General features: G+C 42.4%; 1 protein-coding gene across 2 annotated transcripts; it reads right to left on the bottom strand.

Annotated features, from left to right (window-relative positions):
* Nucleotides 1-3,501: 3,501 nt before the first annotated feature.
* Nucleotides 3,502-26,515, bottom strand: ccdc71 (coiled-coil domain containing 71). 2 transcript variants are annotated; one of them, XM_080890700.1, is made up of 2 exons: nucleotides 26,372-26,515; nucleotides 3,502-6,848 (listed from the first exon to the last, which is right to left on the bottom strand). In XM_080890700.1, the coding sequence occupies exon 2, from the start codon at nucleotides 6,836-6,838 to the stop codon at nucleotides 5,765-5,767; it is 1,074 nt and encodes a 357-aa protein (XP_080746826.1). In that variant the 5' UTR covers nucleotides 6,839-6,848; nucleotides 26,372-26,515; the 3' UTR covers nucleotides 3,502-5,764. The 2 variants fall into 2 exon arrangements, with proteins under 2 accessions (XP_080746826.1, XP_080746827.1); XM_080890701.1 differs by lacking the exon at nucleotides 26,372-26,515 and adding an exon at nucleotides 7,648-7,713.
* Nucleotides 26,516-27,699: the final 1,184 nt, after the last annotated feature.

The following is a 27,699-nucleotide window of genomic DNA, read 5'->3' as shown; positions in this document are numbered from 1 at the left end:
CAACTGCCAAACCCAGATGGAAAAACATGATTTGTCATTCCAGATAACACATTTCCTCTGCTGTACAATCTAAAGCGCTCTACAGACTGGGTTAGACCTCTTGATCTAATCTGAAGGCCACATGAAGTTGATCCACTCTGTGGTTTTACATGGCCTACCATTTCGTGGCTAAATTGCTTTATTCTCAATCACTTCCACTTTGTTCTTACACCACTATTGGTTGACAGTGGAGCATTTAGTAGTGAGGACATTTCACAACTGGACATGCTGCACAGGTGGCAGTCTATCTCAGTACCATGCTGAAATTCATTGAGCTCTTGAGAGCAACCCATTCTTTCACAGATGTTTGCAGATGTACTCTGCATACTAGGTGCTTGATACACTTGTGCTGATGGAAGTGGTTGGAACACTTGAATTTAATGATTTGGATGCATGAGCGAATATTTTTGCCAAGGTACTGTACATTTAACCTTAATAATCATATCTATTCTTGCTTGCAAGAGATGGTCAAACTGGATCCCAATGGTACATGAAAACAATGTCAACATCCATCCATCTATAAACCATCCATCTTATTTCGATTATCGGGCCAAGTCGTGGGGGCAGCAGCCTAAGCAGAGATCCCCAGACCTCCCTCTCCCCAGCCACCTCCAGCTTGTCCAGGGGAACACCAAGGCGTTCCTAAGCTAGCCGAGACATACAATCTTTCTAGTGTGTCCTGGGTCTACACTGGGACCTCCTCTTGGTGGGACATGCCCGGAACACCTCACTCAGGTGGCAGCCAGAAGGCATCATTATCAAATGGTCAAACCACCTCAACTGGCTCCTTTCAATGTGGAATAGCAGAGGCTCTAATTCTGAGCCCCACCCAGATGGGCAAACTTCTCATCCTATATCTCTAAGGGAGAGGCCAGCCACCCCTCGGAGGAAGCTCATTTCTGCTGCTTGTATCCACAATCTCATTCTTTCGGTCACTACCCATAGCTCGTGACCATAGGTGAGGGTAGGAACGTAGATCAACCAGTGAACTGAGAGCTTCACTTTTACACTCAGCTCTATCTTCACCACGACAGACCGGTACAGCGTCTGCATCATTGCAGCTGCAACACCAATCTGTCTGTTGATCTCCTGCTCCCTCAGTCACTCATGAAACAGACCCTGAGATACCTAAATTCCTCCACTTGGGGCAGGAATTAGTCCTTGACCGGAGTGGGCACTCCACCGTTTTCTGGCTGGGGACCATGGACTCAGATTTGGAGGTGCTGATTCTCATTCCTACCGTTTCACACTCAGCTGCAAACCGCTCTAGTGTGAGCTGGAGGCCATCACCCGATGAATCCTGATATGAAGCTTTTCTCACATCATCTGAGAAAAGCAGAGATGAGATTTTGAGATCACCCAAGACTGAGCCAAGTGGCGCAAGAAATTTTGTCTATAAGAATTACAAACAGAATTGGTGACAAAGGGCAGCCCTGGTGGAGCCCATCCGCATTGGTTGTTTAAGGATCAAATGGTCCGTAGCAATGGGTAAAACACCCCATACTCCCAAAGCACCTCCCACAGGACACTCTGAGGGACACGGTCAAAAGCCTTCTCTAAATCCACAAAACACATATAGACTGGTTGGGCAAACTTCCATGCATCCTCAAGTATCCTTGAGAAGATAAAGAGCTGGTCCAGTGTTCCAGAACCAAGACAAAAACTGCATTGTTCCTCCTGTATCAGAGGTTCGACTAACAGACGGACACGCCTTTCCAGCACCCTGGTATAGACTTTCCCAGGGAGGCTGAGGAGTGTGATCCCCCTATAGTTGGAACACACCCTCCGGCCCCTTTTCTTAAAGATGGGAATCACCACCCCGGTCTACCAGTCCAGAGGTACCGCCCCTGATCTCCACACAACATTGTAGAGATGTGTCAACCAAAACAGCCCTATAACAGCAGTGTCAGCATGGCCCCTCCCAAGAACCCTCAATTTCTACATGTATTTAAAATTAAGAGGTGGTCAGGTGGTCACCAGCACCAGAGATGAGGTTGAATAAACAGACCATCCTCTGGACGCCGTTTAGTATGCTCACCCCAAGACCCTATATGTATCCCTGTACACGCAGAGCTTGGTCCATATTGCCATTAATGACCGACCCATTTCCGGTGGGTGTTTTACTCCACCATGGTTGTCCTTTGTCACCAGTTCTGCTCAGAATATTTATGGAAATTTTCCAGATGTTTTGGTGGCCTCATGGTGTTGTGTTTGCTTTTTGCAATGATCTGTTTCTGTTGGCTTCAGGTGGTGACAACAATTTTGAGGCAGAATTTCAAGCGGTGGGAAAGAAAATTGGCACCTCCAATTCAAGGCCATTATTATTGGCCAGAAAAGGTGAAGAGCCCACTTGAGATCAGGGAGGCGCTGCTTCCCCAGATGACGAGTTCTGAGTATTTGGAGGTTTTGATTATGAATGAAGGAAAAGTGAAGCAGGAGACTGAGCTATCACTTTTACAACAGTTCTGTACAGAATTTTCTTTACTCTGACGCTGCATTAATGTTTAGGTGAAGCTGTTGATTTACCAGCCAGTCAGTATTTCCACCTTCCTCCTATCCTGACTGCAAGTTCTAGTTACTGACCAAATGAATGAGATAGCATAAATTACTTTCCTCTAAAAATCTACCTGGCTCTTAATTAGAGATAGTGTAAGGAGCTTGATCATGCTGGAGAGAGATTCCCTCAGCTGGGAAGGCCTCAATATCCTTGAGGTGATGGCTGAGGAGAGCGATGTCTGAGCTTGTCTGCTTAAGACCGCTGCACCCACAACTTGACCCCACATAAGCAGCAGAAAAATGGAAAAATTCATAGAAACACATGGATATCGTTAATTAAATGTTGTGGCTCAACCATTAGAGGTTTTGATTCCCCCCCCCCTCACAGCAAGATGTTTTAACACCACAGGATTTGAGTTAGGGTTACTAGATAAATATACAGGAAATGTCTGATCATAGGGCACCTGCGTTAGTGGACCTACAGGTGGATAAAAGACTGTACAGATACATTTCAGATCAGTTTTATTGAACAAAAACATTTTTCAAAGTTCATGTAGGAAATACAATATTATACAAGTGTTGCACAAACAAGACTAACAGAAAGCAGATCTAGAAAAGGGCATGAGCAAGACAGACCAATTGCGAGGGGGTACAACAAACCAGACTCCCAGAACAAAAAGTTCACCAGGACAGATGTGGGTAATCTGCAAAGACAGACGCCAGACAGCAGATGTGGTCTCAGTTCAAACAACGTGGGGATGTTTCCAATTCCTCAATCTTACTTTGTAACCTAAATTACATATTGCTAGATCAATCATCAAATTTAATGTGCTCTTTCTGCTACAGATCCCACATAAGAAAACAGCATTTGAACATCAGTGTTTTGGAAATCCAAAGACAGGTAATATTTACTGGGCTGGAGATTAAATTTGTCTATTTTCTTGGGATTGTACAGGCAGACAGTGGAATTTAAGTTACATTTTCTGGATTTAGAGCTTCATTTAATGGTCTTGCGTTCACTAAAAGCTTCAGAAAATCTATGGAGACTGACTTTAAGATCTTTTATGTATATCAAACTGATTTTTTTTTTTTTTTTTTTAAGTTGGCACGCAACAATATTTGTCTAGTGGAATGTGGATTTCTGGAGGGAAATACAGATGTTTGTCACAACTAACATGAAAACAGATTCCTTACTTGCTCACAGTAGAAACCCTTTGGAAAGCACAAAAGGCGGTTTGGCGTGCTCATCCCAACCGGCAGACGAACTATCAGTCCCTCAACAGGAAGTTCCTGCTCTTAAATGCATCAAGTTGACTAAGAAGACGAGAAACTATGTTGCGCTAATCTTTTTGTTCAGCACCACCTTTGGAAGATTAGCACCTGTAGAGGAAACCAGTGTGGAGTTAAAAGAAATCAGATTTTCAGATATCTTCTAAATGAAGCAGCGGAAAAGACCATTAAAGACTTCCATGTCAGGAACAGGTGACAGTAAAGCACTGGCACACTGTCAAAGTGCATTTTGTTTAGTCAGAAGGTGGGCGACATCACTCAAATCAAAGCTGGGAAGTTTAAAAAAAAAAAACAAAAAAAAACAATTGGGCAAATTCAGCTCAACAAAATACAGAACATGAGTTCTGGTAGTAGATCAAACTTGCTGTAACACTGGACAGGAAACAAACTGCCCTGCCACTCAAGTAAACACATTCCACCACAAATGTCTCCAACTCAGTCAAACAAATGTGTTCCATCAGGACTCCTCTCTGTTTTCTGCCTGTTAGGTACTGGAAAACAGGAAACTGGAGCAGCAGCTGATCCTGAGTACATGCATTGGATATTTTTTCTTTTTTTCCCCCTCATGTGAAATAGTTTTAACTCATGGGTATAAACCAGAGCCACGCACTAAGTAGAGGAAATGAAATTATTAATTAAAAATTATAAATCAAGTTGTATAACCTGGGTTTTAAATTTAGAAAACATGAGAAAATATTGAGATTTAAGCTTGAATTTTTTTTACTATCAGAAATCTGTGTGGAATTATTATGCTTTTTCTCATTTGCTATAATAGGTTTACACCATTACATGATCAATTTAACCAAACATTTAAAAAATAAAAATAAAAAAAATATCCCTTTAATCCCAGTGCACCAAGATGACTCCACTCTTGGCTTTGTGTGATGTAAGTGAGAGAGGATGTCCTTATAAGGCCATCTCCAACCCAGCTTTGGCTGGCTTTATCACAGTAAGTTAGATGTAAGTGGGTAATAGTTTTGCCAACTATGTGAAGGGCAGCCAATCAGAAGAAAGATGGCTTACAAACCATCTAGGTAAACTGGATGGTTTCAGATAGTGCACAAATGCTCAGTGTAATAAATAACTCAATTATTTTTATTATTTTGAACTGTGAACCATGCAAAGTTAGAATAAACTTTGAAGCTGGATATCACCATAACCGGTACCTTCAAAAAGACTGATAACAAGACCTGAGAACTCTTCCATACTCATTTTCTTCAACCAATTCATATTTTGTCATTTTAAGACAAAGATTATTTAATGGTCATTTTATTTTTGTTTACTGATTCTCTAAACCTAAGGAACACTTTGTGATGGTCTCTAGTTTTAAATGTTTGGTTCAATGCTGTACTCATGCACAGAACACCGTCCTGATTTCCAGCAGAAACAAAAACTTCACAGAAGGAAGATACAATTCCCCTCCTTTAATTTAGTTTATTTATAGAAATTAAACAGCGGTGGTTATCTCAGCACTAGCTTCACTTTTTTCCTTCTTTCCAGTGGTGTTGCAGAGTGACATAGCAAGTTGGAAACAAAAAAGAAAGACGAAACAACCTTTATATTTAAATTAAAAAAAAATAAAAAAAAATGGCGCTCTACTTCAAATGAGTTTAAATACTCTACACCGTTAAAGGTGCTGATTCTGGTACAAGCTCACTTATGTCCCAAACAACTCAAAGCAAAGAAGGATGTTTGCTTGAAGTGTTGCGTAGCATAAACAAACATCAACAGTGAAAATGTACCAGCATTTGGCCAATAGTCATTTCCCAGCCTGCTAGGAAAATACCACCTAACTTCAAATGCCTTTAAATCCCAGATGTCTCCATCAGGAACCAGCAGTTCCACAAACAGATCAACATCTTGTCAATCTTCAACACCGGATACCTCCCGGTGGAGGCTACTGTAAAACACTAAAATCTGCTAAAAGAAACAGGAATTGTCACTTGTTCTGGTATCTGAAGCCTCTCAGCACATGGTTGAGAGGTTGGATCTGAATCACTGGGGAAAGGTTGACCTGTAGTATCTTCTGCGCTTTTCTGCAGGCCTCTTCCACAGACCGAGAGTCATCTACCTTTATCACTTTCCCTCTAAAACTTTTCTTGTCCTTCCAACTATTTCTCTGCCGGGTTGGGTTGTTCAGATCCTTGGGGCCATGAACGTCTCTATGGAGACCATTGCTCCTCCAGCCGTTGCTGGTCAGCTCTGTGTCAGTCTGTGGGAATGCCCGACCATTAGCATACAAAACCGGTGCAGAGTCTCCAATTAGAGCACCATCTAGTCGGATAGGGCAGGACAGAGTCTTCTGGCTGAACAAGGCCACAGCTTTGGTAGGTGCCCCGCCACCGTTCTGAGAAGGCTGAGAAGGTATTCCTGAAATCGCTGGCGGGTACTGTTGCTGTAAAAAGCCACTAGAGGCCACCTCAGAGGATGAGTGTGGAGTAGTGTGGATTTGGAGTCTGGCTGTGTGGAAGCCAGATAGACCTTCAATACTGGTCAGTCTGAGGCACGGCTGCATGTCCACATTTGAATTTGCCACAATCCGACTGGGTGTCCTGCTACAAACGATAATGCGATGGTCCACCAATGGTTCTGGAGGGCGAATGCCTTGAATCCTGGGGTTGCTCCTCTCAGAGGTGTTCCAGGATGGGTGAACTTCCCTCTTCTTGGTCAGAGGCCTTCTCCTCCGCCTCTTAGCTGTGGGTTTGACATTCCTGTTTGGTGGTCTCAGCATGTCCTCAGTCAGGGGTTGGCTTGTGCACGACCGGTAGTCATACACATCCTTGCTGCGAAGCACGGTGGGCTTGTGACCCTCCTCACTTAGCTCCTGCAGGAAGGTGACAAGCTCCTCAGTGCTTGAAAGGTCACGGGACATTGGGCTGAGAATCTTCAAAGCATCTAGGAGGACATTATGTCCTGCTGATGAGATCCGGGACCAGGAATGAACAGCCCTCCGCTCTTCATTAGCAAACACCAATGGCCGGCCGACCGTGGAACATTGTGCCTCATAAGCCATGACTTGAATTCTGTCAGGAGAAAAAAATTACCACATTTGATCAAAACAAATTGCAGAAAACAATGATTCAAGAATTATAACCGATACAGACAGATCAATGCCTCAAGTCCTACTCCACATCGTTTTTGACCAGAAAATATACGTTAACTTGCCCATCAAACATGTAGAGCTCTCTTTTCTCTGCACAATACTGCCAAAATTAAAATTATGCCCTTGTCTCTGTGTTTCCATTACAATTACATTAAATCCCTATAAATGGTCCGTAAAACTTATTACTGGCACCATTAAAAGATTGAAGATTTAGCCATCATGTAATTTAATGATAAAGCAATGTCAGGCTTTAAAATAAATATTTATAACCATACATTTTAGATCTTCAACATCTCGACATCTCCATTTTATTGTGAGAGGTTGATGCTACATATAAACATTATCACTGACAGCAAAAGAGTTTAAAGAAATTTGGGAACTTCTAGTACCACTGAATTAATAATCTAAGTCTGTGTAAATACAATTAGGTCAGTTAGTTTGGACAATGCCAAATTTGGTTTGTTAAATAATTTTGACTTCATTCATCATTTGCAAAACTGATCATATGCTGTCTGATCAGTTTTGCAGCATTTGCCTGATTTTGAGGAGCGAGAACAACCCTGGGCACTTTACAATTCATCTTGCTGGTTCTCACACCGTTTTTTTTCCCCAGTCTCAAACTGGGGCAAACTGACTACAAGAACTGCAAATGCTGCATCATCTTTATCATCTGTACATTTTTTAGATTCTGTACTGTCCATGCATGGGAAGTCATCTACCATTGTGCTATCTCCTGGGCCTGGATGCTGTGACCTTCGGACTCCTGCAGCTGAGCTCACAGTGAGATGTTTTGATAAGAGGCGCCTGAACATAAAATGTTAACATCAGTATGTACTGCTGCAGCTGCGAACACATGGGCTGGAGACTTTTAATAGGCAGATTAATGCTTGAGGGAGAAGTCAGTTTACTGACAGCAGCAGTGTAATCAGACATCACTATACAGCTGGAACAGCAAATATTGAGAGCTGGCTCGTTATTAGACAATATCAACCTTCAGAGCCACCTTACCACCTTTATACCTCTTCAGATCAAGCCTCGTTATGCACTTTGGAAACCAGGGCATAAAGACAGACAAAAAAAAAAACAAAACAAAAAACTAATATGAATAAATAAAGGTTTACAATATTTCAAGACATGAAATGGCCAAACAATTTATCTGCAGCACTACATAGCAAAAAGTCAGAAACAACATATTTCTGTGAACACACCCAGTTTGTAGAAATACTGCTATACTTGTACATTGTGTTTTCTGAAAAGAACTAGACACTGCTATTCTATAGCAATGAGACCAAATGGTGTATATGGGTCATGCCATGTAATAGTTTCCACCTGGCTCCTTAAACTGAGAACTTTAAATGTGTTTATCAGCTGAGGTGGTGTAATTTAATCATTTCAACCAAAAATTATGATACAAGATTAAAAACATGATTTGATATCATTTTATATAAATAAAATTGAATTGAACACTTGTTTAATGAAGAGTGAGTGCTTGAAGTGTTAAAGAAAGTGGTTTCACTTCCCGCTGCCACTAAGACAGGAAATCATTCTTTCTTCATGCAACAGCTCTCAACAGCGCAGTACATTTGTCTAGCAGAGAAACATCTGCTCTCTCATGCTAATGTGCCATTTCAACCCTGAACTGCTACTACACTGCAAAAGTCTTACTTATTCATCACTGAAATAAATATAACTGTAGGTTTCTCTTTGAGTTAACTTCAGTAGTTACTTCAGCAATTACTTCCTCCAAACAATTGACGTGCCTTTTAGACCCCATTCCTTTGAGACTGCTCAAAGACGTCGTACTATTAATGCTTCAAGCTTACATATGCTCAACCTCTTTATATTAATCCAGTGCGTACCACAGGCCTTCAAGCTGGCAGTAGATCTCACCATAGTGAAGCTTAAATGATTTCATAGCCTCAGAGTGGACTCCGCTCTGTGCTGTAGGTATTTAAAGATACTTCACCGTTTTGAATGATATTGATCTAATGATCTCAAATAAGTCCTTTTTTTTTCTCCTTTTTTAAAATACATAAGGCAAATTAAATTCCACACTGGTCTTCACCGGGATCAACGTAACACTTCCCTTTGGCAGTGTTATCAGAAGGCATGGCATATATTTTATTACTATGCAGACGACTTGCAGCTTTATCTATCCATGAACCCAGACGACACACACCAATTAGTTAAACTCCCAGTATGTCGTTAAAACATAAAAACCTGGATGACTTATAAATTTTTAATGCAAGTTATTTTTTTAAATTCACAAAAAACTTAAAGTCATTATTCTTGGCCAAAAATGTTTGTGTCCGATTCTTATTCTGGATGGTATTACCTTGGCCAGCAGTAAGAGTACTGAGAGGGACCATCAAGCGATAATATTTCTCCGATACAGACGTCTCTTTATTGGCTCCCTGTTAAATCCATAATAGAATCAAGAAATCCTTAACTCATCCAAGGTCTTGAATAATCAGGTCCCATCTTATGTTAAAGTCCTCATAGTATCATATCACCCCAAGAGAGCACTTCTTTCAGTGGGAGTCACTTTGTCTTCAGTCAAGTTACTAGAATGAAGAAGTTAGTTGGATGAGAGACGAAATGCTTCTCCACTGAAAACACTACATCCAGATGAACAGATTCAACTTTTTTTTTTAAAAATATATCCTTACCTGGATGATTGAGCAAGCATGAAGACATTAGGCTTAAAACTTCCCCTTTCCATAAAGCATGTAGTTAGCACTGGTTCAGGTAACTCTGAATTCTCCCCCAATGACACTGCAAAGCCTAGGCTACTGGCTGTCCTGTGACTCTCCATTTTTTAATTAGTTATTATTCATCTCCAATTCTCTTCTACAATTTGTCTTTTGTCCTTCTTTCTTTGTTAGGTAGATAAAATAGAAGAATAGGATTTAAAATTCAAAATAATTATCACGATAATTCAAAATACTGTTTGGGCTTCTTTTGTAGGTATACAGTGGAAGTAACACAAATTATGTCGCTTTTATCGGCACCTAGTAATTAAAACCTTAAAGAACACAGCTAAAGGCTGTCAGCCTCTGTAACCATTTGCTTCCAAGTGACTAAATTTATACCCACATTCCAGAAGTGTGTGATTTACCATCAGCTTGAGAGCAATTTTATGTGTTTTGGTACTGCAAACTGGTCTAACAAGGCTACTGGAATAATGACTGCTGCATGCTGAAACACCAGCCCATTTTCTTTCTTTAATAGTCAGCTCTACAGCTCTGACTTGCCACTGCTTGCTACATGGTAGTTACTCATCTAGGTTAAACACATGAGACCATGTTTCACTGAAACAAGTCCTACCAAATTGCCAACTGTGTTTATCAACCTCACCTTAACATCAGCTTCAGTTTTGCTTAAGCTTATCTGTACTTTGATATGCAAACTGTTGCATGCTAACAACACTTTCTAAAAGGTTACTAATAACACTTATAGGTGCAAAAAACACTGGCAATGGAAAATACAGTATTTCTGTTTTTGCTAAATTTTAAACATCTGCAAAGACTTTTTTAAATTTTCAGCGTGGGTTCTTAGTCTCATTTTCTGAGCCTTTCATTGGTGATTCACGTCTTTAGTCCACTCTGTATGCTCGTATGGGTCTAACTGTTTCACTCCTTTGATTTTTTTCCTCTTGCCTTTTTTTTTTGCCTTTTTGTCAAGTCTTTGTACGGACCTGCCGTGTTCTCCTTCGTTTTGTACATAACTGTTTCTGGGGCAAATAAAATGCAAGTATGGATTAAAACCGCAGAATTAATGGTTACCAGTGCTGGAAATGCTAGCGCTTGATGCAGTGTTTTGATTTTCCTGCCACTCGTACCTACAATGCAACGCGCGAAAGTCACGTGGTCTGTCGATCTCTATAGAGACAGTAAACAGTAACAACATGTAGCAAAGGTCATCAACCAACTGCAATGACTTAAGTTTTTAACTACATGAGAAACTCTTAAATTAGTTGACAAAAAAAGCAAAACATAAAAAAAAAAACCACATTCTTTTTTAAACTGCAGGGTGCATTACTAAAAGTGCTAAAATGCCTTTAAACTTGGGTATTATGTAACTTTCTCCAGTTCTATCTCAATGGTTCAACACCAGAGCGATTGACTTGAAATGCTTCAGTTGGCTGCAAGTCCCCTGAAACTTACTTTGTTTCTCTGAGGACCTAGACGATTTGAGTGTTCAGCTGACGTTTTAATGATCACATGATGCGTGGCAGAGGTAGTGATCTCAAACACTGCCGCACATACACAAAACCCTTTGTCTTTTTAACCTAGAATGCCCCCCCAAATGCTAAACAGACATTTTTAACCACTACTGGCTTTAGGTTTCATTTTTGGCAGAGTAAAAAGACCATTAACTTGAATGGAAAGCCACCAAGTTTCAAACAGAATTGTGACAGACATTTGATGCGCTTTGTCTTCAAAATACCAAAATTGTGCCCACCCGTATGTTTTGCTCCAATACTAGTATTTAAACCAATTCCAACAGTTATCTCTTGTGGAAAAATAGTGAACAGTGAACTTAAAGATTAAGATGTTAAGTTATAAAGCAGAGCTTGATATTTCAAAGCATTTTCCAAATCAAAGTTACATCGGAGACAAAATATACCCTAAATATATATAACCAAGCCCAACTCACACACAAAAAAAAATAAATTTTGAAAGAAAACCCCACACACACACACAACACATAAAAAAGGAAGAAGAGGAATCTAATACACGATCTAAGCACACCCTGGATGTGCTTTAGTCGACTGTGAGATTACTAGAACACAGACTACTACCAAATGAAAGGACTGGTTGCCTATTTGGTTGATGCCGTTTCACTTGCAGGTTTCATTCAGAGTGAAAATGCAGCTGCAAGCAGCCGATGCAGCTGTGTGGTTATAGAGCAGTAAGTCTAAGCAGGCCGATACAAACGTCCAGGATTGGCCAGTTAACCAGTGAACAAGAAGTGCTTCATTTGATGCGCCAGAGCAGACACTCAAAGACAAAGTAGCCAGTGACAATAAAGCCAACTTGACTTGACAGATCGCATCCAAGTTCATGCTGTATACCAAAATTATGAGTATTATTCAAACAATACTGTAGCAGCAGTAGATTTAAAGTATGCAGATTTTTCTTCTGTGCTGTAAGAACTTAAGACATCACTCAACACTTATCTGCTGTCAATCATTCTGCTTGGTACTGCCTAGGAGGTGATAAAGATGTTTTTCCACACCTGAATGGTTTAATTTGGTGAAAACAAAACAAACAACAAAATCTGACTCATGATTAAGTTAGTACAGCTTGTTTGGAAAGCTGAGAAAGCTAGAACAACCGGATTACCCCATGAAATACAAGAACTTGACTTAAGCAGAGTTGGAACAGATATCTAAACCTTTGCTAGCAAAGCTGCAAAAGCAACAAGTACGTTTAAGCAACCTTTACACATCCAGGGAACAAAACAACAAAAATGGGACAAAGTAGCAGGTGTTAAAAGTGATTGCTGTCAAAATCTGATAGGACAAAATGTCAGACTTTTTAAGCGGATGCAAAATAATATGGCTGAAAGGAACCCGGAACTGAAACTGGTATTTTTGCATTATAAGCGGGAGGTGTTCTGCAAGTCGGTGCTAAAGTTATGTCAGCAACATTTTAATTAACTAACTAAAACAGTTAGCTTCATCAAAGCCATGGCACTGAACCCCAGACAGTTTGTTGCACTTTTGAAGGAGCATGAGTCTGAACATGGTGACATAAGCTACCACAAAGCCTCAGGTAGCTCAGCCTGGGCGAAATGCTCAAGAGGACATTAACAATCAGGAATAGATAGATTTGGTGAAAACTACCCTCTCTCACTCACACACAGTAGACATTACAGCAGTACTGCAACTGAAGACCCTTTTATGGTCTCTACCTTACAATATAGAGAACGCTGAGCTAGGGCTGTTCGATATAACGATATATATCGGATGACGATATAAAAACGTCCAATGTTTCATTTTACGCTATCGTTTGTTTCGTGGTGTCGCAAAATAAACTGTTTACGGCAATATTTTTTCATCGTTTTGATGGTCACTGTAGTGGCTATATTAATTTCTTAAAGTTCTCTCTTTCTGTTATATTTTATATAACCACACTACAGACGGACAAGCACCTGTTTTTATGCATTGCGGTTAGCAACAACGACGGTAACACCATCGCGTATCCGGTTGTTTATGTTCCACATAAACCTTTCACAATAAAGCTCAAGAGCCTGTTGAGACTTTTCAAAATAAACTAAATCACGTGAAAGAGCAGATTATTTACGGATGAGAAGTAAAAAGGAGACGCCAGGTGCTAAAAAATAAACAGACTCAAAAGTTAGAACAGGCTTTTCCCCGCAGCACGCCGTGTAATAAATACACAAAGAAAACGGCGGCTGTTACAACTTATGTCTAAAAATGTATAGTTTCATGCATCGTTTAAAACACTTGACTCCAGCTACATGACGCGCAGCTGGAAACACTTTACACAAGACCAGCTGCCCGAGAGTCACAGAATTTACAGAAAATGTTACATTTTTGTGATTCATTTCGTTATCGGGACGATAGAATTCTTATATCGGGATATAAGATTGTGGTCATATCGCACAGCCCTACGCTGAGGCAACTGCTGTGGTTATTTAGCACCATATAAATACAATTTGTTTGAATTGAGAGGAATGATAAAAGATACTCTGACTGAAGATTTGTTGTGAACTCAGCCTTTTGATGTGTCCTCCGATTTTGAAATTTGAATTTCAAGCCTTTTGTACATTAGGATGGAGGACCCTAACCCATTCTCAGAAAACCAAAAACCCTCCAATAATAATAACAATAATAACAATAACAATAACAATTATTATTATTATGGGGTTGACTTGAACTGAAATACATGTTTTTTTTCCAGGCAAGATCACTGAACAACACCTGTCTGACACATCAACACCCCCTTTTTTTTTTTCAGTCAAAGATGGCGCCGCGTATGGTCGCCCTGGTGCTTCAGTGCGTTACTTTTGTTTTGTTTTTGTGCATTTCTTCTGTGTCTGGGCACTCCTCTGGATACTCGTACACCAGAGAAGAGCTCCTTAACTACAGGACTACAACGCCTGTGGATTTATTTCCAATATTTGTCGCATCTGCGGCAGATTTACTGCTGACTCTGACCAGGAAAGCGAGACGCCGAAAGAGAGGGAAGCGAGCCGGCGCACTCGTGCGTTTGAGGAGACGCGGACTGCGAACTGCTCTTCCTGGGATCTTCCTTTCCAATGTACGCTCACTCGGGAATAAGATAGACGAACTGGCCCTGATGAGAAGCATGAACAGAGACTTTGCCTCCTCCCGTGTCTTATGTTTTACGGAGTCGTGGCTCAGTGAGAACATCCCAGACTGCGCGCTCAAGCTGGAGGGCTTCCATCTGCTGCGCGCGGACCGGCAGGCCGCTCTCTCCGGTAAGTCCAAAGGTGGAGGTCTCTGCTTCTACATCAATAGTGGCTGGTGCACAGATGTGACAGTGATTGCTCAGCACTGCTCTTCCTCTCTGGAATATCTTTTTATCCACTGCAAACCGTTTTATTCTCCGCGGGAGTTTGCTTCATTCATCCTGGCCGCTGTTTACATCCCGCCAGACGCAGATGCGCAGGCAGCTCAGTGCGCACTAGCGGAGCAGATTCTCCACACGGAGCGGACATTCCCGGACTCTCTCATCATTGCTCTTGGGGACTTTAACAAAGCCAATCTGAGCCATGAGCTTCCGAAATATAAGCAGTATATTAAATGCCCGACCAGAGAGGAGAGGACATTGGACCACTGTTACAGCACGATCAGTGGGGCCTATCGCGCGGTGCCCCGCGCTTCACTCGGACTTTCTGACCACGTCATGATCCACCTAATCCCCGCGTACAGACAGAGGCTGAAGCTCTCCAAACCTGTCGTGAGGACTAAAAAACTGTGGAGCAACGAGGCTGTGGAGGAGCTTCGCACGTGTTTGGAGACCACAGACTGGGACACATTGAAGGCTGCTTCTAACAGCTTGGACGAGTTTACGGACACTGTCACCTCCTATATCCACTTCTGTGAGGACAGCATTGTGCCATCACGCACCAGGGTGAGTTATAACAATGACAAACCCTGGTTTACTCCTAAACTCAAAAAGCTGTGGCTGGAAAAGAGAAAGGCGTTCAGAAGCGGAGACAGGGACTGCTACAGAGAGGCCAAGTACAGGTTCACTAAAGAAGTGGACATTGCTAAACATCAGCACTCTGAGAAGATGCAGCAGCAGATCTCAGAGAATGACTCGGCCTCTGTGTGGAAAGGTTTTAGGAATATCACAAACTACAAGCCTAAAACCCCCCACTCCACTGATGACTTGCTCTTAGCCAACACCCTTAACGACTTCTACTGCCGTTTTGACGAGCCATCAGGCAGCCTTCACACCTCCAACGGCCCCAACAATAGAGGCACTTTGGACACTAATTCCCCCACCTCTCCCCCCTCCATAGAGCCATCACCACCTTCAAACTGTTCACCTACAACACCCCCCTCCTCACCCCACACAAAAGAGGATTTCACACCACCTCCTCCCACCACAACTCTTCATATTCATGAAGCAGATGTGAGGAAGCAGTTTAAGAACCTGAATGCTCGGAAAGCTCCCGGCCCAGACGGCGTGTCTCCTGCCACCCTCAGACACTGTGCAAACGAGCTGGCCCCAGTGTTTTCTGGCATTTTCAACTCCTCACTGCAGGCATGTCATGTGCCTGCCTGCTTCAAGTCCTCCACCATAATCCCTGTCCCCAAGAAACCTAGGATCACTGGACTAAATGACTACAGACCCGTGGCTCTGACATCTGTGGTCATGAAGTCTTTTGAGCGCCTAGTTCTCTCCCATCTCAGGACCCTCACGGCCCCCCTCCTGGACCCCCTGCAGTTTGCATATAGAGCCAACAGGTCTGTAGACGACGCCATCAACATGGCCCTACACTTCATCCTGCAGCATCTGGACTCCCCAGGAACCTACGCCAGGATCCTGTTTGTGGACTTCAGCTCTGCCTTCAACACCATCCTTCCAGACCATCTCCGAGGCAAACTTTCCCAGATGAATGTGCCTGACCCCATCTGTCAGTGGATCACTGACTTCCTGATGGACATCAAACAAAATGTGAGGCTGGGGAAAGCCAAACGAAGCTTACAACCTTTAAATAGACTGAGCATCAACTCTTCATGAGCACAATCTGTAATGTGTGTATAAAATGATTATAGCCGCACCTTTAATAAAAATTTTAATCTAACGCCAGTAGCCTTCACACCTCCAACGGCCCCAACAATAGAGACACTTTGGACACTCATTCCCCCACCTCTCCCCCCTCCATAGAGCCATCACCACCTTCAATCACTTCACCTGCAACACCCCCCTCCTCACCCCACACAAAAGAGGATTTCACACCACCTCCTCCCACCACAACTCTTCATATTCATGAAGCAGATGTGAGGAAGCAGTTTAAGAGTCTGAATGCTCGAAAAGCTCCCGGCCCAGACGGCGTGTCTCCTGCCACCCTCAGACACTGTGCAAACGAGCTGGCCCCAGTGTTTTCTGGCATTTTCAACTCCTCACTGCAGGCATGTCATGTGCCTGCCTGCTTCAAGTCCTCCACCATAATCCCTGTCCCCAAGAAACCTAGGATCACTGGACTAAATGACTACAGACCCGTGGCTCTGACATCTGTGGTCATGAAGTCTTTTGAGCGCCTAGTTCTCTCCCATCTCAGGACCCTCACGGCCCCCCTCCTGGACCCCCTGCAGTTTGCATATAGAGCCAACAGGTCTGTAGACGACGCCATCAACATGGCCCTACACTTCATCCTGCAGCATCTGGACTCCCCAGGAACCTACGCCAGGATCCTGTTTGTGGACTTCAGCTCTGCCTTCAACACCATCCTTCCAGACCATCTCCGAGACAAGCTTTCCCAGATGAATGTGCCTGACCCCATCTGCCGGTGGATCACTGACTTCCTGACGGACAGGAAGCAGCATGTGAGGCTGGGAAAGAATGTCTCGGACTCCCGGACCATCAGCACCGGCTCCCCTCAGGGCTGTGTTCTTTCTCCTCTGCTCTTCTCCCTGTACACCAACTGCTGCACCTCCACCCACCAGTCTGTCAAGCTAATCAAGTTTGCAGATGACACCACCGTTATTGGACTCATCTCGGACGGGGATGAGTCTGCCTACAGGAGGGAGGTTGAACGTCTGGTGTCCTGGTGCAGCCACAACAACCTGGTGCTGAATGCCCAGAAGACAGTGGAGATTATTGTGGACTTCAGGAAGCACACAGCCCCACTCCCCCCCCATCATCCTGACTGACACCCCCATCACCTCTGTGGACTCATTCCGCTTCCTGGGTACCACCATCACCCAGGACCTGAAGTGGGAGCCCACCATCACCTCCGTCATTAAGAAAGCCCAGCAGAGGATGTACTTCCTGAGGCAGCTGAAGAAATTCAACCTGCCAACACGGACGATGATGCAGTTCTACACTGCAATCATCGAGTCCATCCTCACCTCCTCCATCACCGTGTGGTACGCTGGAGCCACTATCAGGGACAAACAGAGACTGCAGCGTGTTGTGCGCTCTGCTGAGAAGGTGATTGGCTGCAGACTCCCATCTTTGCAGGACCTGTACACCTCCAGGACATTGCGGCGTGCAGCTCGGATCTCAGCTGACCCTTCTCACCCTGGACACAGTCTGTTTGACCTGCTCCCCTCAGGCAGGAGGCTCCGGTCCATTCGCACCAGAACCTCTCGCCATAAGAACAGTTTCTTCCCCTCTGCTGTTGGACACATGAACAATAACCATATGACTGTTCCCGCTACTAACACATGACCCTACGCTGTGTTCACTGCATCATTCCATGATTGGCACTGATCACCACCTGCACTCATGTATATATCTTTCAACGTAGCACTCTTAATTCTTATTCTCATGTATATATCTCATGCATAGCTCATGCACATATCTTTCTACGTAGCACTTTTAATTCTTATCCCTACTTTTATTTTTTCATGTCTATTTAAGTGCTATTTATGACACTATGTTTGCACTGAAGCACCGCAGCAATTTCCTAATGTTGTAAACCTGCTCAACATTTGGCAATAAACCCCTTTCTGATTCTGATTCTGATTCTTTCTTGGTCTCTTTTTAGCATTTATTAACGACGAGTCACCTCTGCTGCTGAGGATAAAAATAATCTAAGTCACCAGCCTCAGAAATCCGAAGTTAACAGCACCTAAGATTAGAGCACAGATAAGTGCCACACAGAGTTCTAGCAGCAGACACATCTCTACATCAACTGTTCAGAGGAGACTGCACGAATCAGGCCGTCATCCAAGTCTGTTATGAATGGAGGACGTTTGGAGAAAATGCATAAGACTCACTACAAGATTCAAACTATTGGCTCATGATCTGAAGCACACAATGCCAATTATTGAAGCAACCGGACACAGTACGCCTTAAAACAAAAAACCTAAAACAAAACAAGAAACTGAGAACAGTTAGGGTAAGTAGAAGAAGTATAATTACAAAGAAGACAACTCAATGCTTGGTAATACAGCAGAATTATGGCAATTGTCTCTGTCCAAATATTTCCAGACAAAATTTTAACTCTGTGCAGCTCACTAACATGAAAGGTTTTGGAAAGCACCTAAATATTTTATAGATCCATCAAATAACAAGTGGTAGAAATTTTGCTTAAACATCAAAAGGTGAAAGAACTATTAATCCTTTACTAGTTTTTTTTTTTCCCCCAACATCACTAGACTCCGTTTGTTAAAACATATTTATCCAGGTTGCACAACACAGAAAAGCCAGAGAACTATAATCCCATAGTCCTGTAACAAGAAATCTTGAGTCTTAGTGAATTCAAATTAGCTTATATGCCTTGCATTGTAAGTCACCTATACACCAGCTGTAACTCAAGATGCACTCAGGGATGTGTGACAATTAGGGCTGCCACAAACGATTATTTTGATAGTCGACTAGTCACCGATTATTTTTGCGATTAGTTGACTAATCAGATCATGCATCCATTGGACGTAAAATGTACAGCTTATTGCACCAGCATGCATCTGCTCTTATATAACTATCATTAGCTTACAGCTTTAAGTGTTTAAGGTATGTGCTAACTAAAAATAAAGACAAGATGATAGTTTATTACATTTTAATGAAATTTGCAGATCGTTTCGGTGAAGTTTAATAAACTCCTTGCTATCTAAAATATAACGGGACACCAGAGTATATTCTAGAGCATCTCACACTTCTAATAATCAGTTGTCTGCTTGACGTTTATTCAGCTGTGTAAAAACTATATGTTCCCGGTGGGTGATGGGCTCCGCCAGGGCTGCCCTTTGTCTCCGGTTCTGTTCATAATTTTTATGGACAGGATTTCTAGGCGCAGCCAAGTGGCGGAGGGCTTTCGCTTTGGTGGCCTCAGAATCTCATCTCTGATTTTTGCAGATGATGTGGTTCTGTTGGCTTCATCGGGTGAGGGCCTCCAGCTCGCACTGGAACGGTTCGCAGCAGAGTGTGAAGCAGCGGGAATGAGGATCAGCACCTCCAAATCTGAGGCCATGGTTCTCAGTCGGAAAAGGGTGGAGTGCCCACTCCGGGTCGGGGATGAGTTCCTGCCCCAAGTGGAGGAGTTCAAGTATCTCGGGGTCTTGTTCGCGAGTGATGGGAGAAGGGAGCTGGAGATCGACAGACGGATTGGGGCTGCAGCTGCAGTAATGCAGACGCTGCACCGGTCCATCGTGGTGAAGAGGGAGCTGAGTGTAAAAGCGAAGCTCTCAATTTACCGGTTGATCTATGTCCCTACCCTCACCTATGGCCACGAGCTGTGGGTAGTGACCGAAAGAACGAGATCGCGGATTCAAGCGGCAGAAATGAGCTTCCTCCGAAGGGTGGCTGGCCTCTCCCTTAGAGATAGGGTGAGAAGTTCGGCCATCCGGGAGGGGCTCAGAGTAGAGCAGCTGCTGCTCCACATCAAAAGGAGCCAGCTGAGGTGGTTCGGGCATCTGACAAGGATGCCCCCTGGGCGCCTCCTGGGTGAGGTGTTCCAGGCATGTCCCACCGGGAGGCGGCCCCGGGGCAGACCCAGGACACGCTGGAGAGATTATATCTCTCGGCTGGCCTGGGAACGCTTTGGTATTCCCCCGGATAAGGTGGAGGAAGTGGCTGGGGAGAGGGAGGTCTGGGCCTCTTTGCTTAGGCTGCTGCCCCCGCGACCCGGCCTCGGATAAAGCGGATGAAGATGGATGGATGTAAAAACTATAACTTTAATCTCAGCCAAACCGATTTACTCAGGAACAAATAAAATACTAAAAAAAAAAAAAAAAAAAAAGTGTTTTGGAGTTTGTACGTGCTTTGTCTCTAGGGGCCACCACATATTTATATATAAACATATATAAATAAAACCACTTTTTTTACATTAGTAATTCCTTTTGTGCATAATTTTATATTATTGTTGATAATAAATTAATTAAATCAACAAAACAACCTAAAGAGCCAAGCCAAAAGAGCCGGTTCTCTAAAAAGAGCCGGAAATCCCATCACTATAATCTGGGTCCAAAACTCCGTCTGCTTCAGGTCCCAAAGTCAAACGAACACAGAGTTAAAAACTGTCTAAATTCTTTAATCTTCAATAAAATCATCAGCGTTGCTGCTTTACCAGGTGTAACAATTAAGTTTAACATCCAAGCATCCATGAAAACAGAAGTTATTAAATTTAACGGAGTTAGAAGTTAGCAGGAAGTTAGCTCACTAGTTTCCACCTAAACATGACATACCATGTTCTGACTGAGAGATTTTTGAAACTAATTAAAACGTACAGCTCTGCTACCACTTCCGATATAAATGAAGACAGAAAAACTAAACAGCAGTGACGTTTGCAGGGTTACTGAAGTTGGACTACCTGGTATATAATGTTGTGCTACGTGATTGCTAGCGACACAGCTATGTTAGCATAACATTAGCACAGTGAAGCTAGAGGATGAACACCAACTTTTTTTTCCACTCGATAAAAGTTAACGTGAGGGATTTTGGTGGTTAGGGACAAATGCAATCGCATAGCAGGATGCTATACACGGGGCAAACTTCAGTCAGGAGAACAACTGAGATCATTCATCCACAATACAAGATTAGTTATTAATATACTGCAACAACATGGGAATAGAACTAATGCGAGAGAATTCAAGATTAATGTGTCAATGTTACGGAAGTGGAGGAAGCGCAGTTTTTGGCTTTCCCCATATTTCAAAAGTGCTTCATCTCTTTGCTATGACTGTTGGCATAATTTACAGATGATAATGGTTGGAGCCACTGCGATGCATTCGACCAAAACAGGCGCAGCTTGATGACATCATCAACATGCACTATCGCGATAGAGATTATGACTATACCGCTCTATTGTTGGCCAACTTTATATCGTTTCTATTGTATATCGTTTATATCGCCCACCCCTACCTTAAAGTATGAAATATTCATATACAAAAACACATAAATGTGTCTACAGTCTCAGTGCTGGATAGTGCCCCACAGGCCTCAGTGTGAGCTTGAAGACATTTATAATGTTTAAGTAGTTTAATGTGTAGGTGCTGACGATAAACACATTTAGAATGAAAGCCGGGGAACTTTGGTAGCACAGAAACAAGTGGCTATTCTTTGTGACCATATGGATCGCTCCCTCATATTACCATTACTTCACCCAAAAGCACCAAGTTAATACTCAAAAAAGCTGCAGCAATACACACAAATATAAACAGTACTTGGTGACAACTTTGCTTTTAGCCTCTAACCCTCTGGAGTCCAGGGTATAATTGGCTGTTTTTGACTACTTTTGATTTGGCCTCTATATTTCACCTGTTCATCTTGCCAATCTGTTATTTTCTCATTTTGACAAACTGTATCAGCACAATTTATCTAAATTCAGACAAAATTTAAAATACGAGTAGAAAGTGATATTTTAGACTGTAAAAACCACAGCCATGTTTAACGAATCATTTTCATAACTTGTAATGCAAATAGAAATTGTACATTTAAAAAAAAAAAATATGCACAAGCTTTGCAAACAACAAAGTTATATGGTACTATTTACCTAAAAATGCAGCCAAGGCTCAGACGTTTTTTTATATAACCATTTAAAACTATTTAGAGAACAATCAAGTGTTCTGCATCAAATAAGAAGGCACACAAATTATTTATGCAACTCCAAAAAATAGTTTGTGTCCACTATAAAACAGATGAGAACAGCACAGGGATAAACCTGCAGGTCTGACAGCAGGTGTGTCACTCAGCATTTACACTGCAATCTGCCTTTGGTGGCTTTTTTGCAGCAATTGTGACATTCACTAGTAGAACTGACACACAAAACAAAACAACGCCTACACTACACACTAACTACACAAGACAACACACTAACTTGAGACTCCAAACACGATAAACGTCACAAATCTCTCATGTATCAAAACTCTCTCTTTCACTCACTCGCTCTCTCTCTCTCGCCGGTCACTCCTAAAACTTCCCCCTCTTCCCAAATAACCAAATGCCACATGTTGCAATATCATTTTTTGATTGGTCGACATGGTACATTTTTCCACCAATATGGAAGGAGTGTTTTTTCTTTTTTCACTCACAAGCAAAGCGTGTTTTCTAGCACTCTCCTTAGAAAACTGCGTTTTAACCGTTTCTTCCCGGAGTAAACGCCACTGTTTTATTCAGAAAAAAAAAAAAAAAAAAAAACACACATCGGTTTTACGTGGCCTATCAACATAATTTAAAAACTGGTATATAGTTTGAAGTCCGCACATTCAACCCAAGTTGAAATGGAGACTCTGGGTCTGTCAACCCCAAAGGGTTAATCAGAAAGCCTTAAGTTGGCTAGTTATGTATCGGGCTAATGTTTAAAGCTTTCACTTGAGTAAATTAACTCACATTACTGCTAAGTAATGTTAGCTAAGTTCACAGCATATTTCATAATAGCGCTGCCATACTGCATCACTCAGTGCATTTCAATCATTTCCCCAGTGAGTTTGATAGCTAGCAAAATAATAATCATAATTCTAAAAAAATAGCATGTGTAACGTACACGTACTGGAAAATTATTTACTAGGACTCACCTATCATGCGACTAGAGAGCACAAACTCCGCCATTGTCGTTTTCCATCAAACACTCATTAAAACAGCGACCTACAGGTATGTTAGCGCACTCATCACCAACTGGCCGAGGGAGGGGCGGGGTCACACATTGAAACTGACGTAAGGCAGCCCAGGCGGAGATATGTTGCTTTTACATTTTGCGACTCATTTTAGTTCTCTATCTGACAAGAAAACTATTCAGATAGTTATTTGTGGTGAATGAAATACAGTTACACTTTCAAGCACTTTTAATCACCACATCTGAAATTCAAGCACTTTCCAAACCTTGAAAAGACAACATTAAAATTCAAGCATTTTCAAGGATTTCAAGCACCCGTACGAACCCTGTAATTATGCTTGTGAGGTCATTATATATGCAACCTAAAGTCCTGCAACGTCATTTTTATGCGACATGAACAGTACAGCAATAAAGGACATCGAGGCAATTCTGCTGCTAGTTGTATGGCTTTTTGTCAGACAGTGACCACAGTTTTTGTTTTGTTGTGTAGTCAGTCCCCTCATTGCCAGGTTTGCAAAATAATGCTTTTGATTTTTGTAACGCAGTCACGCTCATGGCTCACGTGCTGCCACCATGTACCAAATCGGCAGTCTACTGACTTTTGGATTACCTCAGATCATTTGGAATCCCAGCAGAGTAGGTATTACAAAAGTACCATGTACCAAATAGTACATCCTAAAGGAAAACACTAAAAACCAAGTTGAGTCATGTGAAGCTGACCCGAGTCAGTGGAAAAGGGCTCGTTCAAGTGCCGTGTGTGCTGAAGTGACCACACAGCTAGCGTTGTGTGGAACTCCTTCAAAAAACAAAAGCTAAGTCCAATCCAAACTTCATTCTGTAAAGCTAGCATGATACCAACCTAACACAATTGTCAAACAATTCCCATTAAAAACTGAACTGTATTTTTCCTTGAAATCTCGCCTCTATTTATGAAAAAAAAAAAAAAAAAAAAAAAAAAAAAGAAGCTCCCAACACCAAGTAGTGACGACAGTATTTTAACCCAAACCACAACATCCTAATTCAGAGTAGTTTTAATCCTAACACTCACCAAGATGTTTTTAAATACCTAACCCGGACGAAGAGGCCCACTCTTATCTGTGGTCAGGTTTTAATATTTTTCTAAAGAAAATATATTTATATTCACTGCTCAAATTTTTCCACTTTCAACATTCCCTGCAAACATTTTAGCTAGTTTTGGCAACCAGCCTTCAAGAATTTGCTACTATCAGAGCCTTTCTGTCGAGGCAGACATTTGTATTCTTTTACTGAAGAAATAAAATAAAATAAAAATCTAAAAGTGGTGACATAAAATCACCAGAAGAACAAATGAGGAATCAACAGTACTGAGAAGACCAATCATAATAGTTGCGGGTTGGGGCAATGTAATGTGTAGATGCATGTCAGGTTACAACGTAGGATTTCTGAGAGCTTTGTGGTTATGATGTACTTAAAGCGTAGACTTAATGAGCACAAAAAAACCCAACAACAAAGAAGTTAAACTGAACATTTGTGTACGAACTTGTGTCATTGCTCTGCAACTTGATTCCACCTAGCAGGAGTCCTACTTCACCTCCCACCAGCTGCTCGAAACAAATATCTTAAGGTTTTTACAAACAGTAGATGTAACATGAAGCTTAAGTTACTTTCTGTTTGGCATGAACACACTTTTGTAAGCCTAAAAAGGAAAATGAGTACAAGAAACTATAAATGAATGCTAGCAATATGAAACTGACAACGCTCCAAACTTATCCGGTTGTTCAGTCTGACGTCACTAGCCGTGTCTGGACCTAAACTCCGCTGCAGGTCCATATATCAAACGATCACTATGGCATTACTGAGAGTTGAAAACTGTCTAAAGTCTTTCATCTTTAATAAAATGATCAGCGTTCTGCTCTACCAGGTGTAACAATTGAGTTTAGCATCCATGAAAACGGAATTCATGACATTTAACGGAGTTAGAAGTTAGCAGGGAGTTAGCTTGCTAGCTTCTATCTAAATACAATATAGCATGTCCTGACTGCGGGGTTTTGGAAACAAATTAAAACGTACAGCTCTGTTATCACTTCCAGCATAAATGAAGACAGAAAACTAAACAGCAGTGCCGTTTGTAGGGTTACTGAAGTTGGGCTAGCTGGTATATAACGATGTGCTACGTGACCGCTAGCGACACAGCTATGTTAGCATAATATAAACAAGCTAACTTTTTTTCCACTCCATAAAAGTTAACGTGAGTGTTCTCGGTGGTCAGGAACAAATGTAATCGCATGGCAGGATGCTATAAAAGGACCAAACTTCAGCCAGGAGAACAACTGAGATAATCCATCCACAATACGAGGTTAGTCATTCATATACTACTGCATGGGATGGGCTGTAGTTACATCCTAAGGTTTTAAAAACTGAGCTTAAATAAATGATTAGCGGTAATAAAAGCCGAGGGAGGTCAACAGTGATCACTGACTGTTTTAGGAGCTTTTTGAGATTAAATAGAAGAAAATACATAACATTAAACATGTTAACAACACAAAAGCCATATTAAACGCAGACTACTTTAGACCCGGAAGTAGGATTCGTCACGTCATCACTTAACAATCGGATTGCTGGGTGATGGGCGTGACTTGCCCCAAACAAAAAGTTCAGCTAGCCTTACCTTATTTTCAACAGTACACTAATGGACTTAAAGTCATGTTTAATTAATTAGAATGAATAAAGAAGCTCAAAAATGTTGTTCCTATTAAGTAAAAAGTGACAGAACACATTTAAAAACAGGCTAGCCAGTTAATGATTAAACGGAAATATCGACGGGTATTTCCGTTTAATCCCCCCCCCCCCCTTCTTCGCGCTGCTCTCGTGCGCCCCCTTGCCGAATGCGCCAACGTGAGTCAGTCCAATTTATACAAAAACATTGCTTTTACAGCGCGCTTAAACTTGGATCAAACGAAGCCAACGCATGTAAGCTTATATTACAACTTTCAGCAGTCTCATAGGAGACGTCGCCATTTTTCGCACGGATATGTGAAGTGGCAGCAGAAAGCTTCGCTCGCCAAACATTCTCGCAACGATCTTTCTTCTCTTTGAGCAGCTACGAGTTGTTGAGGCTCCCTGAGCTCCCTCCTGCCGGCTGGGCCTCCACTCGTCAGACAGTAGCCGACGCATTTGCACGGTCAGAAATGTAAAGATTACCCCTTGAATTTAAAGAGCTCGTGAAAAAAGCGGAATTACCTTTTAACGGTGCTCCCTCGGCATCCTCCGGTGGTCGCTGTGCCTGCCGACGCTCCACGGTAAAATGGCTGCAACAACAGCGGTGTGGATGACAGACCAGGGAAGAGAGGCGGAGGCTGCTGGGGAGAGAAGGGCGGGCTCTGTTAACCCCGCCGAGGGGTGGGGGTGGGGAACGGGCATAAACGGCTGGGAAATAATCCCGGGTTTAACTGAACAAAACTCAGAAAAAAAGTGTATTTCACAGTGCAACAATTAACTGGAACGCACACTACCCCCCCTCCAAAATCCAAAATATTGATTGTGCTCTGATGTCACGGGTAGGCGGGGCTTATTGCCATTTTTGTCTTTGTAGCTAACAAATCTCTGGGCAAGCATGGCGTTTAACAGTAAAGCTGCTACTGTATTTTACTTTATTTTAACAAAAAATAAATAAAAAGAATATATCTATATATCTGTATCTCTCTCTCTCGTTAGATATATATATATATATACACATACACATACATACACACAGACAGACAAAATGGTGGCAAACCAACCGGACATGGTGCTGGTAGACAAACAGAAGAAGACGGTGGTAGTGATAGATGTAGCAGTTCCGAATGACAGCAACATCAGGAAAAAGGAACACGAGAAGCCCGAAAAATACCAAGGGCTTAGAGAAGAGCTCGAGAAAATGTGGAGGGTGAAGGTAATAGTGGTCCCCGTGGTAATCGGAGCACTAGGTGTGGTGACTCCCAAACTAGGCAAGTGGCTCCAGCAGATCCCGGGAACAACATCGGAGATCTCTGTCCAGAAGAGCGCAGTCCTAGGAACAGCTAAGATACTGCGCAGGACCCTCAAGCTCCCAGGCCTATCGTAGAGGACCACTCGCAGGGGCAAGCGGGGAATTTTTTTATATATATATATATATATATATATATATATATATATATATAACCAAGGGCTCAGAGAAGAGCTCGAGAGGATGTGGAGGGTGAAGGTAACGGTGGTCCCCGTGGTAATCGGAGCACTAGGTGCGGTGACTCCCAAGCTAGGCGAGTGGCTCCAGCAGATCCCAGGAACAACATCGGAGATCTCTGTCCAGAAGAGCGCAGTCCTGGGAACAGCTAAGATACTGCGCAGGACCCTCAAGCTCCCAGGCCTCTGGTAGAGGACCCGAGCTTGGAGGATAAACCGCCCGCAGGGGCGTGCTGGGTGTTTTTTTTTTTTTACGCAAGTTGAGCAAATTTATCAATGTAGTGGCAACCATAAACACTATAAAACATATAAAACATGGACATAGCTTCCAGAACCTCCTTAACTTACACTCTATCTGAAGGCCACCA

The sequence above is a fragment of the Rhamphochromis sp. 'chilingali' genome, assembly GCF_963969265.1.
Source record: "Rhamphochromis sp. 'chilingali' genome assembly, chromosome: 9".
NCBI classification, from domain to species: Eukaryota; Metazoa; Chordata; class Actinopteri; order Cichliformes; family Cichlidae; genus Rhamphochromis; species Rhamphochromis sp. 'chilingali'.
This window is presented reverse-complemented; position numbering and strand designations above follow the sequence as displayed.

What these genes read in the sequence shown, in the direction of transcription:
- ccdc71 (XM_080890700.1), bottom strand. Translation starts at nt 6,838, where the DNA reads ATGGCTTATGAGGCACAATGTTCCACGGTCGGCCGGCCATTGGTGTTT.